The sequence below is a fragment of the Lipophrys pholis genome, assembly GCF_963383615.2.
Source record: "Lipophrys pholis genome assembly, chromosome: 13".
Lineage (NCBI taxonomy): Eukaryota > Metazoa > Chordata > Actinopteri > Blenniiformes > Blenniidae > Lipophrys > Lipophrys pholis.
The window spans coordinates 4,545,892-4,570,297 of record NC_137632.1 but is presented as its reverse complement, the minus strand read 5'-3'; the positions used below and the strand labels follow the sequence as shown (position 1 = coordinate 4,570,297).

Here is a 24,406-nt window from a genome sequence, read left to right as displayed (position 1 = left end):
GATGGAGGTTGACTGTCACAGCTCTCCAGCTATCCATTTAAGTGTGTGAGCTTTGGGAGCAAAACAGCTGAAAAACTTCAAAGAAAGCCGAGAAAGTGACTGATTGGTTTCGGTGATGTATTCATGTATTTCATCAAGCATAATAAATATTTCAATAACCACCAGTTACTAACTGGATCCCGGGACTAAAGAGGCGCTGTGAGCAAGGGTGACCCCTCATGACCCCTCTTTTCCTCTAAGGCCAGCAGCTGCATGCGACTTATGAATGAAGTGTTTAAGTTCAGACCAGGGTTGTCAAACCTGCGGCCTGCGGGCCAGAAATAAATATCCAATCCCCCCTGATCTCACGGGGTGGAAATAAAAAAAATGACATGAGCTTTATTTTTTCTGCTTTGATGATAACAGATGTTAACAAACTTCTGTTTTTCTCAGGTATTGTGTCGCTGATCTCGCTGGTGATCCTCTCTTACGACCGATACAGCACTCTGACTGTCTACAACAAGCGTGGACCAGACTACCGGAAGCCCCTGCTGGCTGTTGGTGGTTCTTGGCTGTACTCCTTGTTCTGGACTGTGCCCCCCCTGCTGGGCTGGAGCAGTTATGGCATAGAGGGTGCAGGAACCAGCTGCTCCGTCTCCTGGACGGTTAGAACTGCCCAGTCACACGCCTACATCATCTGCCTCTTCATTTTCTGCCTGGGCCTCCCCGTCCTGGTGATGATCTACTGCTACGGCAGGCTGCTGTGGGCGGTCAAACAGGTAGAGTCACTGCGAGTGGATGTGTGTTTGTGGTCATGTTTACAGAAAACCTGCCTTTTGTGATCTTAACTTTTGTGAACTTAACTTTAAACAAGAGCAATCAGAGATTTCTGACCTTCTGAGGTCAACGTGAACACAAGGAAATGACTCATATTCCACATCAACTGCCTTTATTCATTTTTTTTAAATTTGGTGATCCCATCATTTTATTTCATAACTTGAAAGAACACAAGATAAGATAATATTCTTACCTTCTTCCAGGTTATCATCTGAACCGTAGTTGAGAAGCCTGGCTCATTATGGAGTTTCACTCACTAACTGGTGACTCGTGTCTGCTGGTAAATCAAGCTGTCTGGTTCTGATGTGGGGTTGATGGAGGGAGACATTAAAGACGCAGAATTGTGGCCATTTATTCCTCTTTTAGCATACACTGGTCTAACACCGGTCATTTCTCAGACACACCTGCAGTATAATATAACAAACTACACCTTCCAAAACCAAAACATGCCACAACTCCATTTCCCACAATGCACTCGTCATTTAACGTGACTAAGCATGTGACAATTCATTCATTCATTCATTCATTTTCTTCCGCTTATCTGTTTCCGAGTCGCGGGGGTGACAGTCTGAGCACCATCACCCAGATCACAATGCACCGATTAAGAACCTGCCTGCAGGTGGTGAGCCCACGGGAAGGTGACGCCCGGCGTGGGACACGAACCCTCTACCCCTGAGATTGTGAGTCTCATGCTCTACCAACTGAGCTAGCCGGAGGACTCATGTCACAATATATAGCGAAATAAAAATTTGAACAATTATTTTTGATGTGGATCGCCACCAAAATGTAATGGATTCGTCCTTTGATCAAACTGCACATGTGTAGCAATTTTCATGAAGAACAGCTCTTTAGTATTTTAGATATCTTGTTTACAGACAGATAAACAAACGTGGGTGATTTTATAACCTCCACTACGGAGGTAAAAAGGTGCATGTCTCACCCACTGATGTACATCTGATCAGTTTTGCTCAAATTATGAATGCCAAATAGGTCCTGTATATCATTAATAATCCTATAGACTAGAGATTCCCAACCAGGGGGGCCCGACCTTCATGGAAGATTCATCGGAGGGTCGCGGAGCCCTCTTGACTTTAGGTGGTATAACATTTTCTTAATGTCTTAGAATACGTGAGTCAGCATTTAGTTGACTTATGCCACAAAGGCACTCCGTTTTAGAGTTAATTATTTAAATGTGCATCGGTTATGTAAATTTACTGTATATAGAAACCAATGAAAAGTGTCTGCAAGATGCCCAAAGGTAAACTTGCAAAGTAAGCAGCGACAGCGAAGTAAGCAACACAGTTGAGAGAGAGATGAATCTCTCAAAAAGAAAAGAACAGAGTGCCGCAAGCGATTTACATAGAATATGGCTTCATAGAAGCAAAACCAGATCTGAATTCATCTTTTATGGTGAAAAACGAACTAATAAAAGTTTGAAATTGTACAAACTGAAGCAGCACTGGTCCACTAAACAGTTTGTACTCAGAGAAGAGGACCTCATCGTGACAGAATATAACAAAGAAAGTGTATTTCACATAAACAATTGTACTGGGTGTGGTGGGGGAAAGATGGTTAAATTATTATTATTGTTTTTATTGTTTTATCTTTTTTGAACTACTACTAAGCCTTCCATTTAACTGTTATGGAGGATATCGTGTTGACATACTCCAATTATCTAGAATGTAGTGTAAATAATCCTGATTTAACTTTTTTGCTTAAAACATTTCTCGCTCTGAAATGTACTCAAGTGCAAATATAAAACTAATACAGATTTTATTTTTATTCCATTAATACACAATGCCTTTATTTCAAGGTGTTTTAAACCATTCAGTGTGACAAGCATATTCTCACTAATGAGTATTCAGTAGTGATCAGTAATTTGGCAGCTGCTACGTTGAAGAGTGCCAGGAGAAATAACAAGGTTGTGTATTGTAGTGCAGGCAGTAAAAGTAAAAAAGTCCTCCAGAATTATAAACATAAGTAGAGTCACAAATGACAAATCTTTGCCGCTCCTCATAAAGGGTTCAAAGTTTTTCTTCACTCAAACTAATCCAAACTTTTGTGCATCAAAAGTGCTTGAATAGAGTTTCTATGTAGAGCAGGAGGTGGTGAGCATTTCTCCCTTTCCCATGAATTTAGTCTTTAAGTGAAATTGGGGGATATTTCCGAAACATCCAGTCAAACACATTTGCGACATGAATGCTCAATAGGCCAAACCAATGGTGGCCGGGTGGGACGCCCACTGACAGAACCAAATGTCAGAGCCCGGCAGGGAGGCGGCATCACCGACTTCCAAGAGTCTGCTGCTGTTAAAAGAAATGAGTTGATCGGTTCCACGCATTGCCGTCGCCCTTTGATAGTACAAAAGAAGCTTGATGTTTGCATCCAGCTATTGAGATGGTGATTTTGAACGTCAAACAGTGCTTTGTGTCACATAAAGAAAGAAGGAAATCTGCATATAGTAAGAATCGGAGCTGGAGAAGAGCAAGTCGTCTGCTCGAAGTCGAATAGTGTAGGTGGGCTCTCATCATCATCATCATCATCATCATCATCATCATCATCATCATCATCATCATCATCATCATCATCATCATCATCAAGAAAAAAGGAAAGTCGTTTTAACAAAACTCAGTGAACTATTTTCACCTTTATTCTTCACACAGTAATAAAGTTTAGATTTTACTCAGTACATCAGCATTTCAAATCGTAACACGTTTTATGTAACAAAGGGTAAAATTTAAGACTCTGGATCAGCGGTATGAAATTTAAGGGTCATTATGACCTCAGAGGCATGTATGCTGAACAGCTATAGAAGTTTTTTTCAGACATTTCACTTGTTATTTTGCAACAGAAGGTTTCAATAAAAAGAGCTTCAGGCTGCAGTAATTTTTGGTACTAAATGTGAAGCATTCTACCATCAATCAGTTTTCTACCACAGAGACAAACTTTCAAGTTCAAATGTAAAGGTTATTATGGCACTAATTTACTGGTCTGGCCCATTCAGGATGAAATTGGTCTGTATGTGGATCCTGAACTAAAATGAGTTTGACAGCCCAACTCCAGATTATTTTATTCCTGTTAAAGACACAATAATTATTTACACAATGGAAACTATTTATTTCTATTTATCATTCAGACATGTGGCACTTCATGATTCTTTAACCTTTTGTGTGATTGGAAAATTGTACCCAAAGGTGTTGTCAAAGGATTTGACTATTTTCTGCCATATAAGAAACTTTAAAGTCAGTATGAAGTTCAGTTTTGAGACGCTGTTGACATTATTGAGCATGACTGTGTTGCATTTGGCTGACAGAAGGATGCAAAAACTCAGAGTCCACGAGATCCGACGTCCAAACACAGGAACACGGAACCACAGACGAGACAACCTCCAGAACACAAACGAGATGCTGAGTTTATACCAAAGCCACCAAGTGAAGTCAGTCACACGCTCAGGCACCGGAGAAACACATCAGGGCGGGGAACGGCAACCAGACAGGAAGAGGAGAAACCAAGGGGCCTGAAACGAGAGACAGAATCTCAATGTGTTATTTACAAAAGAGTACGTCAAATATGACTGAGCAGTCTTATTGAGCCTGTGTTTGAAAGCAGATGCTGTCACTCGCACTGTTTGTGGAAACATGAGCGCGATCTCTACATATTTCCTTCACTTCAAAACATAAAGAAATACTCACGTTACCAAATACGATGAAAAAAAGAACCTAAAAAATGCAAGAGAATAAAAACTTAAACGAACCTTCAAATTTCTTTTTGGATCATTTAAAAATAAAGATAGAATCAAGATGATAAATAATTTAAAAAACACTTCAGAATCGAGCGACAAACCCCCGGAGACAGTCTGCACTCTGCTCCTTTATTTATCGCCTGCCTCTCCCTGGAGGCAGCATCCACGTCCTCCAGGGAGGGCTGAGATTCCCCGATCCAGGTAAAACACCTCGTCCCATTTTATTCAAGCTCATTTACGATTCCGTTATCGTGCGTGCAGCTGGAATATGGTCCAGAAGCTGTGGTGGCCTCTCCTTCATTGCAGTGAACGGCGACCCGCCAATCACGCTTAAAGTCCCGGTGCGCCTCACTTCCATTTCACACGTCTCACAGGTGAGAGTGAGAGAAAGTGACAGATGACATGATGCCACGATGTGAGATCGATGCAATTTGTAGCACGGCTACAATAAATTTGGGTCGAAGGATTTCCTGGCTAAATACATCAACAGTCAATGTCAGATTTGGTTGACGGTCGATAAATCCGGGAGATATTCATCAAAATAAAATAAAGGCTTCAGCTCAGGGACAGGAATGCTGCTACAGGATGAGATTTGCTTCAGTTGTGATCATGTTCACACACTAAATCAGGGCTGTCAAAGGCCTTTTAGTTCAGGAGTCGCATGCAGCCCAGTTAGAGCCCGATATGGAGCAACGACCCAAAATGTAACAACAACTCCGATTGTTATAAAATATAATGTAATAAAACCTGAAATGTAATTAAAAAATGTAATAACAACTGGTCAATGGTGTAACCAGACCCTGAGCCCCTCATATTATATTATTATAAATATATCATATTTTCCTCCTAATACTGTAATTAATTTATTACATCATAAAGTGAGTGAATAATCTATTGTTTGGATTTGAGCTTGAACTGATTCAATTTGTATATCAGTGAAAGAATGAGTTCTAAAGGTTTGGACTATTTGTTTATATGAATATCTATATACAGTTTATGGTATTTATGTATGATTGCTGTTGCCTCAGTCATTAGTGTCTTCTGTTCTCAATAATCTCTAATCTGCCTCTCCAATCATCAGCACAACTTAAAGTATAAGCTTTAAACACATTAAGATCACATTTAAATTATTGTTTAAATCATTTTACAATATTGGCCAGTTATTACATTTTGGGTTTTATTACATTCTATTTTCTAACAATTCAGGTCGTTGTTACATAAAAAAGCTTGACGGCCAGAATTGAAGGAACAAATTCCCAGATGACTTCTTGAATAACAGCTGCAGGCCAAGATTTATTGGAAGTACAGTTACCACCAATAACTGCCAAAAATAAATATCTTAGACTATATTTACAATTTCTCAATTGTCGGTCTAATAATAGGTGTATCTAATCTAATCTAACCTAATCTAATCTGATGCAGTGTACACTCATGTTCAGAAAATTTGGTAATGACATCTCAAAATTCAATTTCATGGAATCCAATTCAGTTCAGTTCTATTTTATTTTATTTTATTCATATAGAACCAAATCCAACACAGTTACCTGAAGGCAGAGAGAGCAACAAGAAAATAGACATAAATCCTCTCGGTGCACCGTGATGGAGGCTCGAAGGTCAGATCACAAACTTCTAGTTCCACTGTCAGGAAGGAACAGATAGAGAGAGAGGGAGGGAGGGAGAGAGAGGAGAGGGGGAGAGGGAGGGAGAGAGAGAGAGAGGGGGAGAGAGAGAGAGAGAGAGGGGGGAGAGGGGGAGAGGGAGGGAGAGAGGGAGAGAGGGAGAGAGAGAGAGGGGGAGAGAGAGGGAGAGAGAGAGAGGGGGGGAGGGAGATGGGGTAGGGGGAGAGGGAGGGAGAGAGAGAGAGAGGGAGGGAGAGAGAGGGAGAGAGAGACAGATATATAGAGGGAGAGAGAGAGAGAGGGAGAGAGAGAGAGAGGGAGAGAGAGAGAGACAGAGACACACAGAGAGAGAGGGAGGGAGAGAGAGAGAGCGAGAGAGAGGGAGAGAGAGAGAGGGAGGGAGAGAGAGGGCGAGAGAGAGATATATAGAGGGAGAGAGAGAGAGAGAGAGAGAGAGAGAGACAGAGACAGAGACACACAGAGAGAGAGAGAGAGAGAGAGAGAGAGAGAGAGAGAGAGAGAGAGGGGGAGAGAGAGAGGGAGAGAGGAAATGATCCAGGCTGGCCTGAACCAGTCTGAACTGAGAGCTTCATTAAATAGAAAAGTCTTCAGCCTTAACTTCAAAGTAGAGGCCGTGTCAGCGTCCCTCACTGAGACTCTTCTATTGGAGACTGAGCAGGAAGTCCATGAAGGGAAGAAGCTGGTATTGCAGTGATGTGATCTCTCCTGCTGGTTCCTGTCGGGATTCTGGCTGCAGCATCTTCAATCAACTGAAGGCTTCTTAAGAAGTTGTTCAGACTGCAGAATAGGAACATCGGATCACAATCTCCAACTTGAACATGCACTAGTAGATGGTTACTAGATTATTTATGGGCAGATCACAAGTGTTTACCTCGAAATAGAAACGCAAACACGATGCAGTTTCACCTGAAACACTGTTGTGTAATGGAGGCTTTAAAGGGGACAGCCACAGGCCTTTTATTCCCCACAATGTTTTTATGTTATTCCAGTTGTAGGAATGTCTTGCTGACTACTGTCCCATTCCTTTAGGATTCTCTTCTTGTGTCTGGTTTAGGAGCTTTTACAGACTTTTGGAGAGAGTCATGTCTTGTGAAAAAAGCCGTTGGACTCCCAGCGATTTAGATCAGTTTATTCGTGGGATCAGCGGAGAGTTACAGCACAAGGGATTATCACAGCTTAATGACTCAGACACAGTCTCAGCTGCTCAGCCGCTGCTTTGTTTTGCAATTGTTGTAATCCACTGTTTTTAAAGCACTTTTGGACCCCCTGCTCAGCAGTCGATAAGCAGCTTTAGCACAATACCCTCCAACTATAATTACGTCTGTTTGGGTGACATCAGATGAATTGCTTTCAAATGCTTGTTCTTGTCTTTGTTTTGTCTTGTTATGTCTCTCCTGCAACCACATCTCCGGGCCTTTAAGTGGCCTTCGAAAATATGCAGGAGAGGTTTTTCCTGATAATGAAGAATGCAGAATGTTGACGGCCTTACGACACCTGTTATCCATTACCGCTGCTGTTCCAGGAGGGAGTGGTGACATCTTCTTTTGCACTATGTTTTTTTTCTTTGTTTTTTAACTCCTCCGAAAGAACAAAATGTGCCTGACACATCGGCACGGCACAACAAAGACATCTCTGATTGGCAGGATGATATTCTTACACAGCTTTATAAAGCAGTTACGTCGATAAAGAGAATAGAGAGCCGACCGGCTCAGAGAGCGACCCAACGAGATCCGCTCCATTTGACTCTCATCTTGTTGTCGCTGACAGGATTTGGTTCTTGTACTTTCCGAACCAAAACTCCCCGACAGTTTATCAAATCTGCAAATTCAAACGTGTACAGAAAGCAGAGAAAATGGAGTATCTACTGTTTCTGTTACTCATCATGATGACCCTCCATACACAGATTCAGTGTGTCACGTATTTGTAACATGAATCAAAAATAGTACTCTTAAGATATTAAAAGATGAAGTTTTCTTGTAAAAAAGGGACAGAAACAATCATGTTTTTGAAGCAGTGGCGTCAAACATAAGGCCTGTGGTTCAAAACCCTCCGAGGGGCTCCAATCCTGCCCAGGAAACAAACAAACAAAGCAAACTGAAAACATTTACAACGAAATGATAAACTTTTTAACAGTTTTTCAGGGTGAGTTTGTAAAAAGATGCATAATGCAACAGTTCACTGTATTTTGCACCAGAAGGTTCCACTGAAATTGGATTTATGTCACGATTGTACTAACTTTAAGTAAGTAATATAAGATATAAGAATATAATATATTATTACTATTATATATTATTCTTATATAATATAAAAATATAATTTTTAGTACGAATTGTGAAACATTTAGCAAAAACATTGATTCTACTTGAGGCTATATAGAAGAAAAGCTTAAGTTAAGATTTGAAGTTTATTGTTCCATTTTGTACCCGGTCCGGCCCACGCAGGAGGATTTTGGGGCGTAAGAGACCCCTGAACTAAAACGAGTTTGACACCGCCGTTCTCCAGCCATCGATTCCACAAACAAGGTTAAACTCTCACAACTTTCATTCGTAATGTCCAGGAACATTTCCTTGAAGAATTGAAGATAGAATTTCTCAGAAATAGAGGAAATGCTGAGAGGCATTCTGAGGACAAGGGTTCCCAGACAAACCGGGCAGTGACACACTGAGCTCTCTGTGAGACTTTAAAATAACCAGCGCGCCTCGACAAAGATTTCATTTTTTGATTGCTTCAAGCAGGATCCAGGCCGAGGGGATTGTACATTGAACAGACCACAGAGAGCGGTTTCTTTACATAAGACAAATACGAAAACAACAATGCGAACGGGGCACGAGAGAGCAAACACCTTCGTCAAGATTAGAAGTTTGTGCCCTCGAGAGGAAAAATGCTGAGCTCACACCGACGAGGAAAGGGTTCACACGCAATCAGAGTTGTGGCATAAAAGCTTTCTAGCGTAGATATTTTGGGGTAAATAGAGATAAAAAAAACTAGATTCTGATGTCTTTATCTGCTCACAACCTTCTTCCAACATATTGTGTTGAACTTTCGTGTCTCGGTTGAATTTCTGAAGCCGGATTTCTGCCGACTCAGCTGGAATGCAAATAACAACCTGCGCCATCAGCAAGCAATGATGTGAGGCACATAGACATGGTCAAAACAACGTGCAGAAGTTCAAATTAGGAATCACAATCGGGAGGAAAGAGGCTTTAATGGACTTTATATGTGTTGTGATTGTTGGTGGTAGATGGGCTGGTTCTTAATCGCTGCTGATCTACTGGGATTCTGGCAAAACCTGTTGGAAGTATGAGAAGAATGACCCGACCGGCCAGAGACGTCAGATATCCCCACCTTACAAGCATGGCACTGCATCTAGAAAGACCTTCTCTGTAACACTCAACACGTCAACACTGAAGTGAATAATCGACCTGAGCAGAAAACACGGGCACGTGTGTGGTTTCATTCCAACAGCACCCACTAGTGGCCCCACAGGAAAACTAAATCATTTTCAGCGTTTCTGCCACGTGCACAGACTTTGCTTTCAGAACGTTGCCTTGTAGACGCAAATCTTTTCTGAAATGAAAATGCAAAAACGGTGTTAATGTAGGAAAAGTTCTCAATAAATAAAGATGGAAAGGATTTATAATGTAATAAAAGCTTCAGTGCAAAACTACAGCAGCAGACAATGCAGATTTAAGATTGTAATTAGAATGAGAAGATATACTGTATATATACTGTATATATACTGTACTTGTGTGTGTGTGTGTGTGTGTGTGTGTGTGTGTGTGTGTGTGTGTGTGTGTGTGTGTGTGTGTGTGTGTGTGTGTGTGTGTGTGTGTGGTGAATTGTGACATCACTGCTCTCTTTTCCTGATTTGATACCAAGTAAAACCATAGCCGGTTTGCTATAAATAGTTATAGATAAATATGAGTGCTGTAACTCAAAACAAAACAAATGGTATTTAGTATGAATATTACTGCATTTAATCTGAGTACTAACATTACAAAGGACAGGGCATTTTGTTAGAAATGTTTCTTTAACACAGGCGTACTCTTGGCATCTCCTGCGACAGCGATTATCATGCTGCTTCAGCCTCGCAGCTCCATTTGCGTTTAAATTGAGGATTATTCAGGTTAAGTTTCTGTGAGTCTTAGATAAAATTATGAGAAAGTATTGAGCTCTACGCTGTGACGAGTATGTGAGAATCCCAGGTGAGAACATTTTAATTCAGGTAAGTAAGAGATGAGTGAAGCTCAGGCTGAGATTAAAGCAGAGCCACCTGTCTATGAAGACATTCAGAGAATGTTGGTGGGATAACTCTAATTGGATTAGGATTAAGTTGCAGATAGATGAATCCCCCAGGGACCCCTGGGGGAAAGTTAATCCGTCCTGCTAAATAAGCAGAAAAGGAAAAGTGATTTTTAATGTGATGTCGTTCACTGTGTGGAAATCGGCCTTCATAATGATGCGTAATGGAATTTGCACAACTGAAGGACAAAATCACTTTAGTCAGCTGTTGCAAAATTAATCTTTAACGGTCTCTTGTTTATCTTTGCTCTCATTTTCCCAAGAACCAGATTGGTCTAACTAGTTCTGTTACCTTTTGATGTACTGTACAAAAATACAGCTAAGGTATATTCTTGAGCTAAGACACATTAAATTAATACAAACTTGACTCATAACAGTGTTTTTTTTTCTTTTTCTTGGTTTCGTGGTCGGACTGATTTGGTTTGAGTGTTTTTATGCCTTTTAAGCTATTTGAGTGAAACAGGGAGCAAAACGATCAATGAAGTCACTCATCCAGCTGAGAGACAGAAATCCCCCGTCCGTCCAGACCAACCACACACATTCACATTGGCTTTCAGCCAATTAACCTCAGACATGTTTAGGTATCCAGAGAAAACCAATACCTGCGGCTCCAGCTGATCTTTCAGTCTCACTGAGTCCCGCAAGTTTGAATTCAACTGGTGAATGATTTTTGGACGTGTGAGGCAAATGTGGCAAAAATATCACAGAGACAGGACACCGATATTTAAAGTTGCTGGAGACGTCGCGTGTTGTTTATCTGCAGGCTGCAGTTTGTGGGAGGAAAAAAAACAGAAGAGGCAATTCTTACAATATTATAAAAACCAATGATAAGAACAGTCAGCCCCTACTTGGTGAATTTGTAGGATGCAGACAATTTCCGCAAAAAGAAGCGTCGACTGCGGCTGGATGAACTTTCCTTTCTTTCTCCACTGTTGTTGTTTTTCATGTTTGTGTGGGACCTGAATCTGAGCGTTCCTCCGTCCTGCCTCCTATCAGCAGACTCACTCAGCTCACCTTCCAACGGGCAAAACAAGAGCTCGTAACCTCCTCGTGCTGTTTCTGTTGCCCTCTCTGCGTTTTCACACGGCGCCGCAGGGAAACACAATAAATGTGTTTTTAAAAAAGGTATTGTCTAGCATGAAACATCAATTCAGAACTCACTTCAATAAGGTTTATTAAGACGGGGAAACAGACTAGTGTGTTCCTATCATGCATGTAAGGTTTGGGATGATGAATGACCAATAAGTGGTAGAAGAAATATTATATTAGGGAAACTGTCGGGAGAATTTTCCTCGTAAGAAACCCTCAGGGAGACAGAAAACACAGGAATCAGACTGAGAGCGGTTTGAGAAGGTTTTAGACAATTTTATTACATTATTCTTGCAAGAAGAGACAAAGTCACAGTCCAACCTCTGCATGATCGTCCAGGAGTTTGTCTGAAGTCAGTCGGCGTCTTCCTGAAGGCTGGAATTGTTTTGAGAACGATCCACCTGCTTCCTGCATTGAAGGACACCAAAAGCAGCACAGAGGCTTGAACAGCGCTGACACGGGTCATCCCTGAACACAGACCGCAAAATGACTCTTCATATTTTATGAGACCAAACAAGATTTTTCCAACAGAAATGTTTCACAAACACGGCGGACCCAAAAGCAGACTGGCACAAAGGTTGAGTTCTCCAGGTTTATTATCAAACCTCAAAGCTCGTGAGAGTTCAGATAAACAGACAGAGGTGCCCAAACACTGGAAGACAAGGAACAGAAGGCCTCGTTCACACTGCAGGGAAATCACACCCAATTCGGGGTTTTTTCACACAAGACCTAGGACTCAATCATACGGAAGAGTTTTAGGGCCACTGAAGAAAAAAAAAATTTGGAGGCAAAAAAACCCCCCAAACCTTCATGCGCTTCAGAAAAAGTCGAAAATCAAAGCTGAGATTTTATTTTTTCACGGTGGAAAAAAAAGTCGGTCCATCCACATGCCAGCGTGTGTGACCGCTTCCTCAAAATGCATATCAGGCGGTTTAATGAAGTGGTGAAAAGATGCTTCAGGACAGAATGTAGCTCATAAACACGGAGCAGTTATCATCAGTATCAGGACTAGAAGAGACAGAGCAGCCTGCTGCCTGGTTCTGGAGAGGAAGTTCATCGAGTACAAAGGACAAAGGCTCGGATCCCGGGCTGCTTATTTAAATGTGTTTTATTAATCAAGGAAATCCTGTGTAAAATCACACGTCCATAAGCAGTAAGCAACCCGATATAGTCAGAATTAAGTGATTTAAAGCGAATTCACATCTACAGGATGAGGGATGGACAGACGTCTCTCCGTGAAAAAAAAAAATCTCGACTTTTTTTTTCTTCATTTGCCCTAAAACTCTTCCGTACAATCATATGTGGTACCAATTCAGATATTTTTCTACAAGCGACTGCTTCGTCATCGACGTGGGACTGACGTCACCGACGAGCGCCGGAGGAAGCGGCTTCGCCATCATTTTAAAAGCTGTTAAAAGCTGAGCTCTATTTTCACCTCATTCTCCTTCTTTCCTTCTTCATGTTTAGATTTTGTCGGCTCGTATTTTACAACCACTTGAAAATGAATCTACACACTGACCAGCGTTACCTGATCTGGCGGTATCCCCCGATTGGAGAGCCGAACTCTCTTAACTTTGTTTATTTGTGTGTTTATGGCGTGTTCATTATTACACATATGATCATTTCACAGTTTCAACATGATTCCTACACAGGCTGAGATTCGGGCTGGTTTTTAATTGAGGTGTCTCGGTTTTACATTGTTCAGGCTGAAAACAGTGAGTCACATCTGGCAACCCTGGTGCTGACCGGCGTGCCATGTGTAAAGAGCGTGTTCCGCGTGACTTCATGTCGTCTTCTGCGCTCTGGGACCTGAAAACTTCCGGTCAGATGACGTTCACACGACAGGTCACGTTTGAAATGACCACGCAAAAAAAATCCGATCCTCCCAATAAATTGTAATTGAGCTTAAAGACCTGCAGCCTCAGAACTCCCAGGGGGAGTTAATGGATCTCTGAGTGCTGAGCAGCAGAGATGATGTGACACAGATACGCAGGGAGGAAGGGCGGAGACAGAGGTGAGCCACATGATGGGGGGAGGGGTGATTGGAAAGATGAGGGGAGATGCACAGGCGCAGCAGGCACACACACACACACACACACACACACACACACACACACACACACACACACACACACACACACACACACACACACACACGGATTCCCGGGAGGTTGGACGGGACAGACGGAGACTTGACATCTTGCTGTTTTGGAGCGGAGCAGGTTAAGTCAAAGTGGTTTGCATCACAATGTTCCACGTGACAACGCCTCGTCTGTTAAAGAAAAGTGTTGCGTTGACACGACAGCAGCAGACACACTGACGACTATGTAGTTAGTCTACCGGCCCACAAGGTGGCGCTGTTGCACGTTTTTGTGATGAAACCACACAAACGTGTGCAGAGAACAACACGCTATAAACATTCACAAAATGGAGAGAACCCAACATTCGTATGGACTGATGACAGACTGGATGTTATCAGGGGTGAATCTCAATCATCAAACTCAGGGTATCCCCTCTAAAACTAGAGTACGGACTGGGAGTCAACCACTCCAGAGGCCACCATGTTCATTACTCGTGAATGAGCAGAACTATTTACCACGGCGGTGGTGTGCATGTGCAGCCACAGTGCATTGGAATCAGAAGCGTGAAAGAAAAGTTCCACTTTGGCAGCAGATATGAAAAAAAAGGAAAAGACTCGGAGCACCGCTGTCCAGTAAACGAATCCCCCGAATGTGACAAAGGTTTTGTGGCTCCTCCCGTTTAATTGCTGTCTAATGAGTTTGAAAGTTTTGTTTTCATTTAAACGGAGCCTCAAACAATCACAACGGAATTTACAGCCAGTGTTGCCACAGTTACCTTGAAAAAGTTATCTGATTACTGGTAACTAATTACTCCTTAAAAAGTCATTTAGTTACTTTACTGAGAAAGATTACACGTTACTTGCAGCAGCTGCTGACAACACCCCCCCCTTTGTCTCAACATGAAAAAGAAAAAACTGCTGATCACTGCCTCCTGCACCATATACAGTATATATGTAGTTTATACATTTTTAACCTTTGACCTTCATTCTTTGTTGTATTTATATCTGACTCATGGTTTTATTATCACATTTTTACTATTAATGGTATTTATTTACCCCATGATGTACTTGTTGTCTGTTGTTGCACTATTTATCTATTTATTTATTTGCACGGCCTGCTCTAAGCGACCTTTTAATTGGACCCCAGGGAGAAATTAAGTCTTTCATTGATTGATTGATTGATTGATTGATTGATTGATTGATTGATTGATTGATTGAAAAAAGGGGCGGGGCTTCCTGCCAATATATCTTTTTACTCAGGAAAATCACAAAAATAGTGTACCATCTCTGCAGTTGTGTTCTTGTTGCAATGACAACACTTATCGATGTTTGTTAGTTCCGATTCCTTTGTGTTACCTGAACGCACCGTCGAGTGCGGCCTGTGATTGGCTGAGAGTGGCGAAGGGGGCGGGTCAGATGAACGTGTGTGTGTGTGTGTGTGTGTGTGTGTGTGTGTGTGTGTGTGTGTGTGTGTGTGTGTGTGTGTGTGTGTGTGTGTGTGTGTGTGTGTGGAGAACGAAGAAGCGGCCCGGTTCAGCTGAATAATAAAGCGGTTTTTACAGACAGGAAATTTCGTCCTGCTGGACTCTGCAGTTGTAACGCACAGTGACTTGGAGAAGTAACTTTAATCTGATTACTAGTAACAGTACTAAGTAATAGTAACGCATGAGATTACTCGTTACTGAAAAAACCCATTACTAAGTAAGGCGTTACCGGCATCACTGTTTACATCACATCTTCACCTGGTTTGACTTGTGACAAAGAGCCCTGCTGGTTAATCCCTTGTAAAGAAAGGAACCAGGCAATCAGCCACATGCAGGTATTCAGTCCTGATTTTAAACAATAAGGAACTGAAAGGACCTCTGACTGCCAACGAGGGCCAACTGTTGCACCTGTGCCTGAGGTTTCTAGAGGGAATTATTCACCTCGTGCTCTGTATCAGAGTTGGCATTCCCGTTTTCATATCAGGAGGAAGTATTTTGAGTTTTATTTTATTATTTCTTTATTATTATTTATCAAGGCCTTGTACAGAACAACAATGAGCCTTGGATTTGCTTTCACCTGCCCAGCGAGGACGTGTTTCTTCACATTTTTGAAGTGTGTGAAGTTTCACATTTTACTTTTATCTTAATATAGATACAGATGTTTTGTTTACTGGATTGGTGAAGTGACATTAATACTTTGTCTCTACCAGCAGTGACAAAAATCAACAGAGGCGAGCTGTTGGTTCACATTTCCTACAGAAAATAGCATCTTGTTTATTCTAATAGTTTGTGCTGTTCAGTTTCATTCATTCTCTAGTTTGTAAGATTGAAAATAAGTTCATACATGAGTTGCCTTTTACGGTTGAAGGTGCAGTGAAGCATCAGTAAATCGTTACCAACCTTTCCTCCGGCCCGAGGACGTAAAAACCATCATATCTGGTTTCCATAAATCATATAGAGTGGCAATTTTAATTGGCTTTAGAGGAGTGCTTCACAATTCAGTCATTTCTTTTTCACCTGTTGTATAATATTTCAAGATAAAGCCGTGAAATTAAAGGATGCTATTATTGTCATTAATTTTCCTGAGGAGCCCATTAGGAGGAAGGAAGGCTGTGCCACCGTCTGAAACCAAATCCATTAAATGCTGACGTCTATATCAAAGCAGTATGCAGCAATGTTTTGAGAAGCTGCGGTTGTGGCTCTGCAATAGTGAACTTATTGGATTTCTTTGTGAGGTCTGCCTGCTAATAGTGAATGAAGCACAGCAATGTTTTCTCCACAAACAAAGTCGTGTTCAGACGTCAACATCTTCTTCAAATCAATTTTTTCTTACCCCACAATTAGACAACTTTTTTTCCGAATGACTCTAATGATCGCTATGCTGTCAAACACAATGAGAATATTGGCTGTACAATGCACAGACCTGTTATATCTGTCTGTGCATCTCTTTGAAAATACGCTCTCTGAAATATTGATATCTCCATTAAGTCTTTTGACAGAGGGAACTACAATGAGGTTCAAGATTGAAAAATCAAAGTAGTCAGAAAGAACTTTTAAAACTACAATATGTGACGGTTCAGTCGAAGACTCAAGGAGTCAGATTTGTGATTTGCTGCTGTTTTGCTGTTTTCATGTCTAAACCGATTTCAGTTTGCAATACAAGTCTGTACCACAACTTGGTGCATTGAGTCGCTTGAAGCAGCAGCAGGAAGAATATTTGACACAGGGGTTAAAGTGAGGGACGATGAGCTCCCCCGCTCATACAGCTTGAGCCTCATCGCTTTACCGCCTCATCTCCTCGCATCAACCTAAGGCCAAAATTACGTTTTCAAATGAAAACTACAAACTTTTGTTGTGTTTGTTGTCATGACAACGGTGCTTGGAGTCACAGAAAATTGTACTTTTTGCAAATGTTCTAGTTCCGTCTCCATGTAAATGGGGAAAATGGGACTTTTCTGAAACGATGCTACTGCACACGCTCACTAAGGTCTTAGAAAATAGTTCACACACGCATGTGAAGTTTGACAGTAGGAATGAAAGAATGCTGTTTGTGCTGCTCTGGAATTAAGCAGTAGAGTTCACATTTCCTGTACCATCGTCTGGATCTCAAGGAGACACATTTTTGTTCTTACAAACAAGAGTTTCTCTCAAAATGACAAAGTAAGAAAGTTTATTTAAAGGTCCTTGTAGGTTTACAGTGTACTGTTCTCTGCTTGAATTTATCACATAAGCACAGCTCCTACTAGTGGCCCTAAAGGAAAACTACATTATTTTTCAACAATTCTGCAGTTTCAGCGTGTACCAGGATCTTTTTCTAAATGTTGTCATTGATTTAAATGAAGCTTTACTAATAGAAATGTGTTTGGATTGTGAAGTTCTTTGTGTGCCCGCCTATATATAGGCAGTTCTTGTAATCTGCCATACTTCATTTTATTTTTCTTCCACAGGAATTTTCTTGGTGTGACTAGTCCCACGTTGTTAGCCGTTTGTATACAGTACATAAAGCACATCAAAATGTGCAGAAAAATGTGGTAATAGTGTACTCGGACATATGTTAACGGTTTGCCAAACTGCGTCCCGCAAAAATCTGCAAAAAAATGTCCCATTTGAAGTCGATGAGATTTTGGTGAAAAAAAAAACACAAAAAATCCTCCATGAGTTTTTGCCATATCAGCTCAAGACTTTAACTATTAAAACATTTCCGCATGTTTTCAATGTTGCTGGTACTTTGATACTTTTTTTTGCTATTACTATTATCACACACATATTATCCTCTCCATCACTCGTACACACAATAATAGAGCTTTTGCTATTTAACTAACTTAGTCGTGGCAGAATGGAGAAGATACGAGTTGGCAGCGAGCGGGAGGCAGGCCAAATTTCATCTTTTTTGATTTTCTGGTTTGTTTACATTATGGTGTCTTCTCAAAATGTTTGGAGAAAAAAAAACACGTGTGAATATAACTGGCACGCCTCAACATCCATAAACACGAGAAAGACAAAAGCTGTGAAAGCAAAGGACGGAGAGCGATTCAGCGCTGCCATCCTCTGCACCAAAGAGGCACGACTGAAGTATTACATAGTGCCACTTTAAGGAAAAACATAAAAATATATGGATTCATTATATTTTCCTCTCCCTTCCTCCACAGGTGGGTAAGATCCGTAAAACCGCCGCCAGGAAAAGAGAGTACCACATACTCTTTATGGTTCTGACCACAGCAGCCTGCTACCTGCTCTGCTGGATGCCTTATGGTGTCGTGGCCATGATGGCGACGTTCGGCCCGCCCAACATCATCAGTCCTGTGGCCAGCGTGGTTCCTTCACTACTGGCCAAGAGCAGCACCGTCATCAACCCTCTCATCTACATACTCATGAACAAACAGGTGAGTCACAGACACTTTCTGTTGTTGTCCAACTGGGGGAAAAAAGTAAACAAGACACATGACATATACAACCGCTTTATTTACACAGTAAAAAAGGACAAATTACAACAACTGAAATCATACAAATGGCCTATTTAAACACCCATTCAAGTGTAATTAGAATATAATTCACCGAAAAATAGAAATCAACAACACCCTAAGGCTGCTAGGAGTGAAAGACACGTTCACTCTTATTCTGCTCAATCACAAACGTCTCTTTTTCTCTTCCCCTCTTATAGAAGACTGCAGGAAGTTGCAGGATGGTCACATAGGAAAAAACACTCAAATGTTTAACAATCCTTCAGAGGCAGTGTGGTGGACAAATTTCCCACAACCCTGAATGAAAGCAGGACATAAAAAACAGGCCTCAAGAGGAAGGAGCGCGAGCGACCGAGGCTGACAGAGGGGCAAAATTTAATGGTCAATGCTGCCAAACATGTTTCCTCATTTCTCCACATTTACATGAGGGTTAATGTCAAGTTTCAGAACAATTTCCTCTAATTAAAACGGGCAATAAAGCAGTCCCCTAAAAAGAAAGTAGAGAAAATGTAATTAAATTCGACCTTAAGCATCCCAGAGAAAAGCAACAGCACCTTAGAAGGTCTGCCGTTACTCTGACTCCGCGTCCTGCAATTAACCCGCCCGACTGGGAGGTCATTATAGATGGAAATTGGCACAACAGTAAGATGCAAAGATGAAGTTGCCAGAAGGCATTGCACTGGGTAAAGTGCTTCCAGGGGGAAGTGCTGATGGCTGCAGTAGAGCTGGACGTGATTCATAGGCATGCAAAGAAACCTGCAAAAACATCACTTTAAAAAGAAACTCCTGCAGCCTCTTAGGACATAAATGACATTGTTTTCTATTGGCGGCACAGTACAGCACAGACAGTTTAAAGTATTAGCCCTGAACCTGATTTGCATGCCGTGTGCATCGGGAACTGAAGGTTGTTAGAAATATACACGTACACTATGTGGAGGGCTTTTTGCACCTTCAGTGTGCTACAATCACAACCACTACAAACACGTCGCTTTTCTCAGAGAAACAGAACCTACAGCACAGCTGAAAACCTGCATGATTTAAACAAACACCGAAACCTCCAGAAGCATCTTCAACAGTTTTCTTTCTTTTCTTTTTTTTTTTTAAGTCTCTGGTACAGTCTGCTGCCGACTTTCCTGGGGTCAGGATTTATTAGCGAACCGGGGCTGGGCGTCAAATTAATAATTATTACTGAGCACTGAGTGACAGGAAACATCAGGCAGGGCGGCGTCATACAAGCTTTCCAATTAACAGGAGACCATTCTTCAACAATCTATAGCATTTCGAGTGATTCGGCTCCATCGTCGGCCATTAAAGCATTGTCAATATCTCATTGTGGGAAAATGCTTTCGGGGCAATAAACAGAATATCACATCAATGTGATGAAGCACCTTTGTCGTGCAAGTAATTCACTGAATTAGTCATCGTCATCTGATTTTTTTCTTTCCTTTTCATCCTACATACATGCTCATAGACATTTTGTCAAATACAATTCCAGAAAGGTTTACGAAAATGAACTTTACAGTGCTTTAATACTTTAATATAAAATACAAGTACCCAAAGACAAATATGGTCAGAATATGTATGAATGGTTGTTGTTTTGTTTTTTTTGAACAACAAGAGAAAACAAGAGTTTTCACAGTGTGTTTGAATGAGCAGGTTTCACGTGACACCCAGCCCCAGTCGGCCCCCAGAACCATCGACACACTACTGTACGACTACTGCAGAGCCATCGTCCGCACATCAAACTACTCTGATGTTTTCACATCATTTACCAAACCACAACCAATGGCACGAGCACATTTTGTAGAAATGCACAATGAGTAACAAAAATCTGTTATAGGCAAAAAGAAAAGAAAAAGACAAATTCTCCCCCGACTACATGAGCGCAGGGGAGAAGGAAATTCCATCCTACTCACTTCTCCACACCGACTGAATACCTCTCGAGCTTTCTGCAGCTACGGCACGGGCTCACTGTAAACATAAAAATCATCCTACGTGGAGACGAAGCAAATCTGAGGATATTACTGGTCTGAATTCCTCTTTAATAATCGTCTACACTCTTGAGCTGCAGGACTGGTACAGACCAATATGAGAGGATTCAGAAAGTATGAGACATTTCTACATGTAGGGAATCTGCTTCATGATGTTAAAAAAAAACTAAACAAACAAAAGAATAAAAAAAAAAAGAGAGAGAAACCCTGCATTTTGCTGTATATAAGCTTACCATACCGCACAGGTGGGCTCCAGCAGGGGCTCGGCCACAACACGTCATGGTGAAAATACATTCAATCCAGTTTACTGATCTTCAAATAAACAGAAAAACAAAACCAGGGGGCTGGTGATCACTGAGGCAGAGCTGAGAATCCCCTGATGTACATCACTTGACAAATATCAGCTGCTCCACGGCGATCCGGCTGCGCCGCGTTCCTGCACAACGTGTACTGCATGTATCTGAACCGTGGACAAGGCAACCCGAGGGAAGTGTTCGGTCGACCACTAGGCACAGGGTTACGGCTGTTCTGAGCACCTGTTTGTTCCGCAGATCCCATTTGGCCCCGTTTACTCCTCCACCCGAAACCAGACAAACAAAAACACGGAGCGACAGACTGGTGGTGGTCAGCCGGCGTGCACAGGACCGTAATCTAGTATTTAGCTTTACAGCATCAGTAGTGAAACTAATCCCTCATGACGACACGAGACACAACTTCTGATTTCACAGGAAGATATGTACAGTAATCTGTGTGCTGCGACGCTTCCACTCATGTAAATCGTCCCACTGCACATCCTCCTGCTTCATGAATGTGTGATTGTATGACTGTATATTGAGACATTCAGCATGGATGACTTGTTTATTCACAACCCTTTGGACCAGTGAGAAAAACTGTAAAAAAAAACAACCCAAACAAACAAATAAACCGAAACAACCCCACCATTAAAAACTGTGGAGTTTCCTTTAAATGGAAAACCACCCCTACTGCACTGCAAAACTGAGATTTTACATGGTCAAAACACACCGTGGTCATTTAAAATTCACGCGTCTACCTTAAGCAGTGATCTGTTGCTACTCTAGTCAGCTCCACAGCTAACGTGGCTCAGCTAAAGCAGAAAAGTTTTCCTTTTTTTTTTCTCCATAATCAGCTTCATCTCAGAGACTCCTCCCTTCAGTCTCTGGTCAAGTAAACCATTTTTATTGAAGAGAAGATCTCTCCGAAACCCCGGCGCTGATCCCTCCCCGGAGGGCTATGGCTTATGCTCTTCACGGGTCTAATTTGAAACTTGTAAGCTTCAGCCTCCTCGTCTGCTGTGACTTTATTGCATCTCTCCCTTGGTCAGCCAGAAAAGGCCAGAGTGTTAGTCTGTGTTCAGGCTCAGAGGGTCAGGTTTCATATATCAGATGTCACAGTTGACGGTGCTAAAGCCTGGAAGAGTGACGCGTCCGTTCCTCCGGAGGTCACTCTCAGGGCCGGTGTTGATCCTCTGGATCAGGGTCTTCTCGAAGAGGAGGGGATGGTAGGCACCCAGTGTACAGGCGGCGTCGTAATAACGCTCGTGGTAGTGGCACAGGTCCGTCTGCCTCATGGAGGGAATGTATTCGTACACGTGCAGCTGCTCGCACAGCGCCATCATCATCATGATACCTGCAATGTGAGCAGAGAGAGAAGTTGGAGCATTTCCATTCATTGGATCATTGCTTCAGTAGACCTGGACAGTTTCAGGTTGCAGGAGGTGAAACTCCGTCACATCCGCCTTTCTTCATGGGATCGAAATGTTTCGTGTAGATTTGAACCCATCATCCAGGTTTCAAGCCCTTTCTTTTTCACTTTGTTAAACTGAAGCTGTGTCTTATGACCTAAAACACTTCAGTTTAACAAAGTAGATCTGAAGACATGAAGCTTAGAGAAACACAGAGTAACTCCTGTGTAGGGTTTTCTGAGGAAGCTGATCCCTTTTTTTCTAGAAAACTTCTTATTCACGGAAATAATCAAGACACTTAACTTCACAAAATCACTTTGAGCTCATGTGAAACATCGTGAAATCAAACAAGACCCAAAGGGCTCAGTATTTAGTTGACATATTTTAACTTTTAGTACAAAATGGTCACGACAGAATACTTTCCTACCCAAAAGTCACATCACACAGAGACTCTTAACACAAAGGTCTTCAGCAGACTTGAATTTAGATCAACCAAATCTTTATTTTTTCAAATACACAGCATATATATTCTCAAATTCAGGGGTTTGGAGCCAACAGCAAACAGACACGCTTGGTAATCTATAGTTCTTCTAGAGTTATCAGCATGAAAAACAGAACCTGTGGGTGGAGATGTCTGTCAGAGGAGTCCAACGACACATTGAGCACATTCCACAGCGTGAACCTTTTTATAACTCCAGTGAAGTTGAATCAGCAACACAAGCATTTTGATTTGCACAACACCTTTCGGGAGCGAGCACATAAACACGCTTGTATTTCTATGCTGACGGGTTTTACACGTTGACAGGTTTACACCAGGATTGCTTTTTTTTTTCCCAGCCGACGTCAGCGCCTGAAACGCCTTCCAGAAAAAAAAAAAACATTTATTATGATTGACACTAGAACTAAATCTTAGAAGTGCTTAGGACTGTGATTCTCAGGTGTGATTAAAAGAGCAAGTGTTTTCAGCAAATGTCTTCTCACGCTGGGAAAAAAAAAACAAACTGAGCTGAATTCATAATATATGAAGAGCGCTTCATGTGCTCGGCATGATATCTTTCATACACTTTGATATGCAGCCAACATAAAGTGCAGCAGGTTCATGCACATATATTGAGTTTCTTTTTGTTGTTTTTTCACTCGGCCATGCTTTGCACATTCCTGCTGATTTCTGTTTATCATTTCCTCCCCGATATGGCTTAACGCTTGCTTTTCTGCCGCTCTTCCCCGGCATAACAATTCACCAGGAGAAATCCCTCTGACAGAAGGTGTTTCATGATAACATGAAACAGGTGAATAGGAATGGCTTGCACATTTCTTTTCTCTGAGTGTCAATGACTGAACAATTACACAAGGAATCTCACCAGATCAGCCGCAAAGTGCATGAAAACTGCGTTTCATTAACTGTTCAGAAACTGTGGGAACTGAAGAATGACTGGAACGCTAGCTATCGCTTCTTCTACCAAACATCCACAATAAGGATACATGCAGGTGATCTTCTGAGTGTTTAGGGTTCAAATGAAGTCGTGGAACGTTCCCTTTTAAAAGGTGAATACTTTAAACGAAATAAAACTTTAATGGTTTTGAAGAAAAAGATATTACATCAGCCGAGTCAAACACATTTTAGTTGAGGGGCCACATACAGAGCAGTTTCATCTTGAGTGGGCTGGACCGGTACAATAGTGCCAGGATAACCTTTAAATTTGAACTTTTAAGTTTTTCTTTGCCATGTGGCAGAGTATACACCATGAAAATGTCAATAATTACTCCTAGAAATTACAACAATCTCAACCTGAAGCTAATTTTATTGATACTTTCTGATGCAGAACACAGTGAAACGTCAAAAAAACAACACCTTGTTTTTACAAACTGACGCTGACAGCATGAGCTCATGCTGATATCTCAGCCCGGGTCTCAGGGTTGGGTTGTGCCCACTAGTCTTAAGAGATTTATTAAAAAAAAAAAAAAAAAAAGTATTTTTACAATCTGCTTGGTGCTTTAGCCGGATTGGAGCCTCTTGCCGGCCGGTTTTGGGCCACGGGCCTCATGTTTGACGCTCCTGTATTCCATGAAACGCTTCGCGCATATAAAGAAAAAGAAAA

At 41.6% G+C, this 24,406-nt stretch overlaps 2 protein-coding genes across 3 annotated transcripts in view; one reads left to right on the top strand and one right to left on the bottom strand.

The window, feature by feature from the left end:
- The window catches only part of tmtops2b (teleost multiple tissue opsin 2b), a 50,903-nt gene that overhangs the window by 23,513 nt on the left and 2,984 nt on the right, over window positions 1-24,406 (top strand). Inside the window, exons 2-3 of the mRNA XM_080478448.1 lie at window positions 433-758; window positions 18,303-18,536. Coding sequence (XP_080334574.1) covers window positions 433-758; window positions 18,303-18,536 — 560 coding nt within the window. The remainder of the gene's footprint in view (window positions 1-432; window positions 759-18,302; window positions 18,537-24,406) is intronic.
- Window positions 18,598-24,406, bottom strand: part of st6gal2a (ST6 beta-galactosamide alpha-2,6-sialyltranferase 2a) — a 59,310-nt gene continuing 53,501 nt past the window's right edge. Inside the window, exon 7 of one of the 2 annotated variants that reach the window (XM_080478446.1) lies at window positions 18,598-22,252. In XM_080478446.1, the coding sequence (XP_080334572.1) occupies window positions 22,005-22,252 (248 nt within the window). In that variant the 3' untranslated portion in view covers window positions 18,598-22,004. The remainder of the gene's footprint in view (window positions 22,253-24,406) is intronic. The other variant, XM_080478447.1, reaches the window with a different exon arrangement.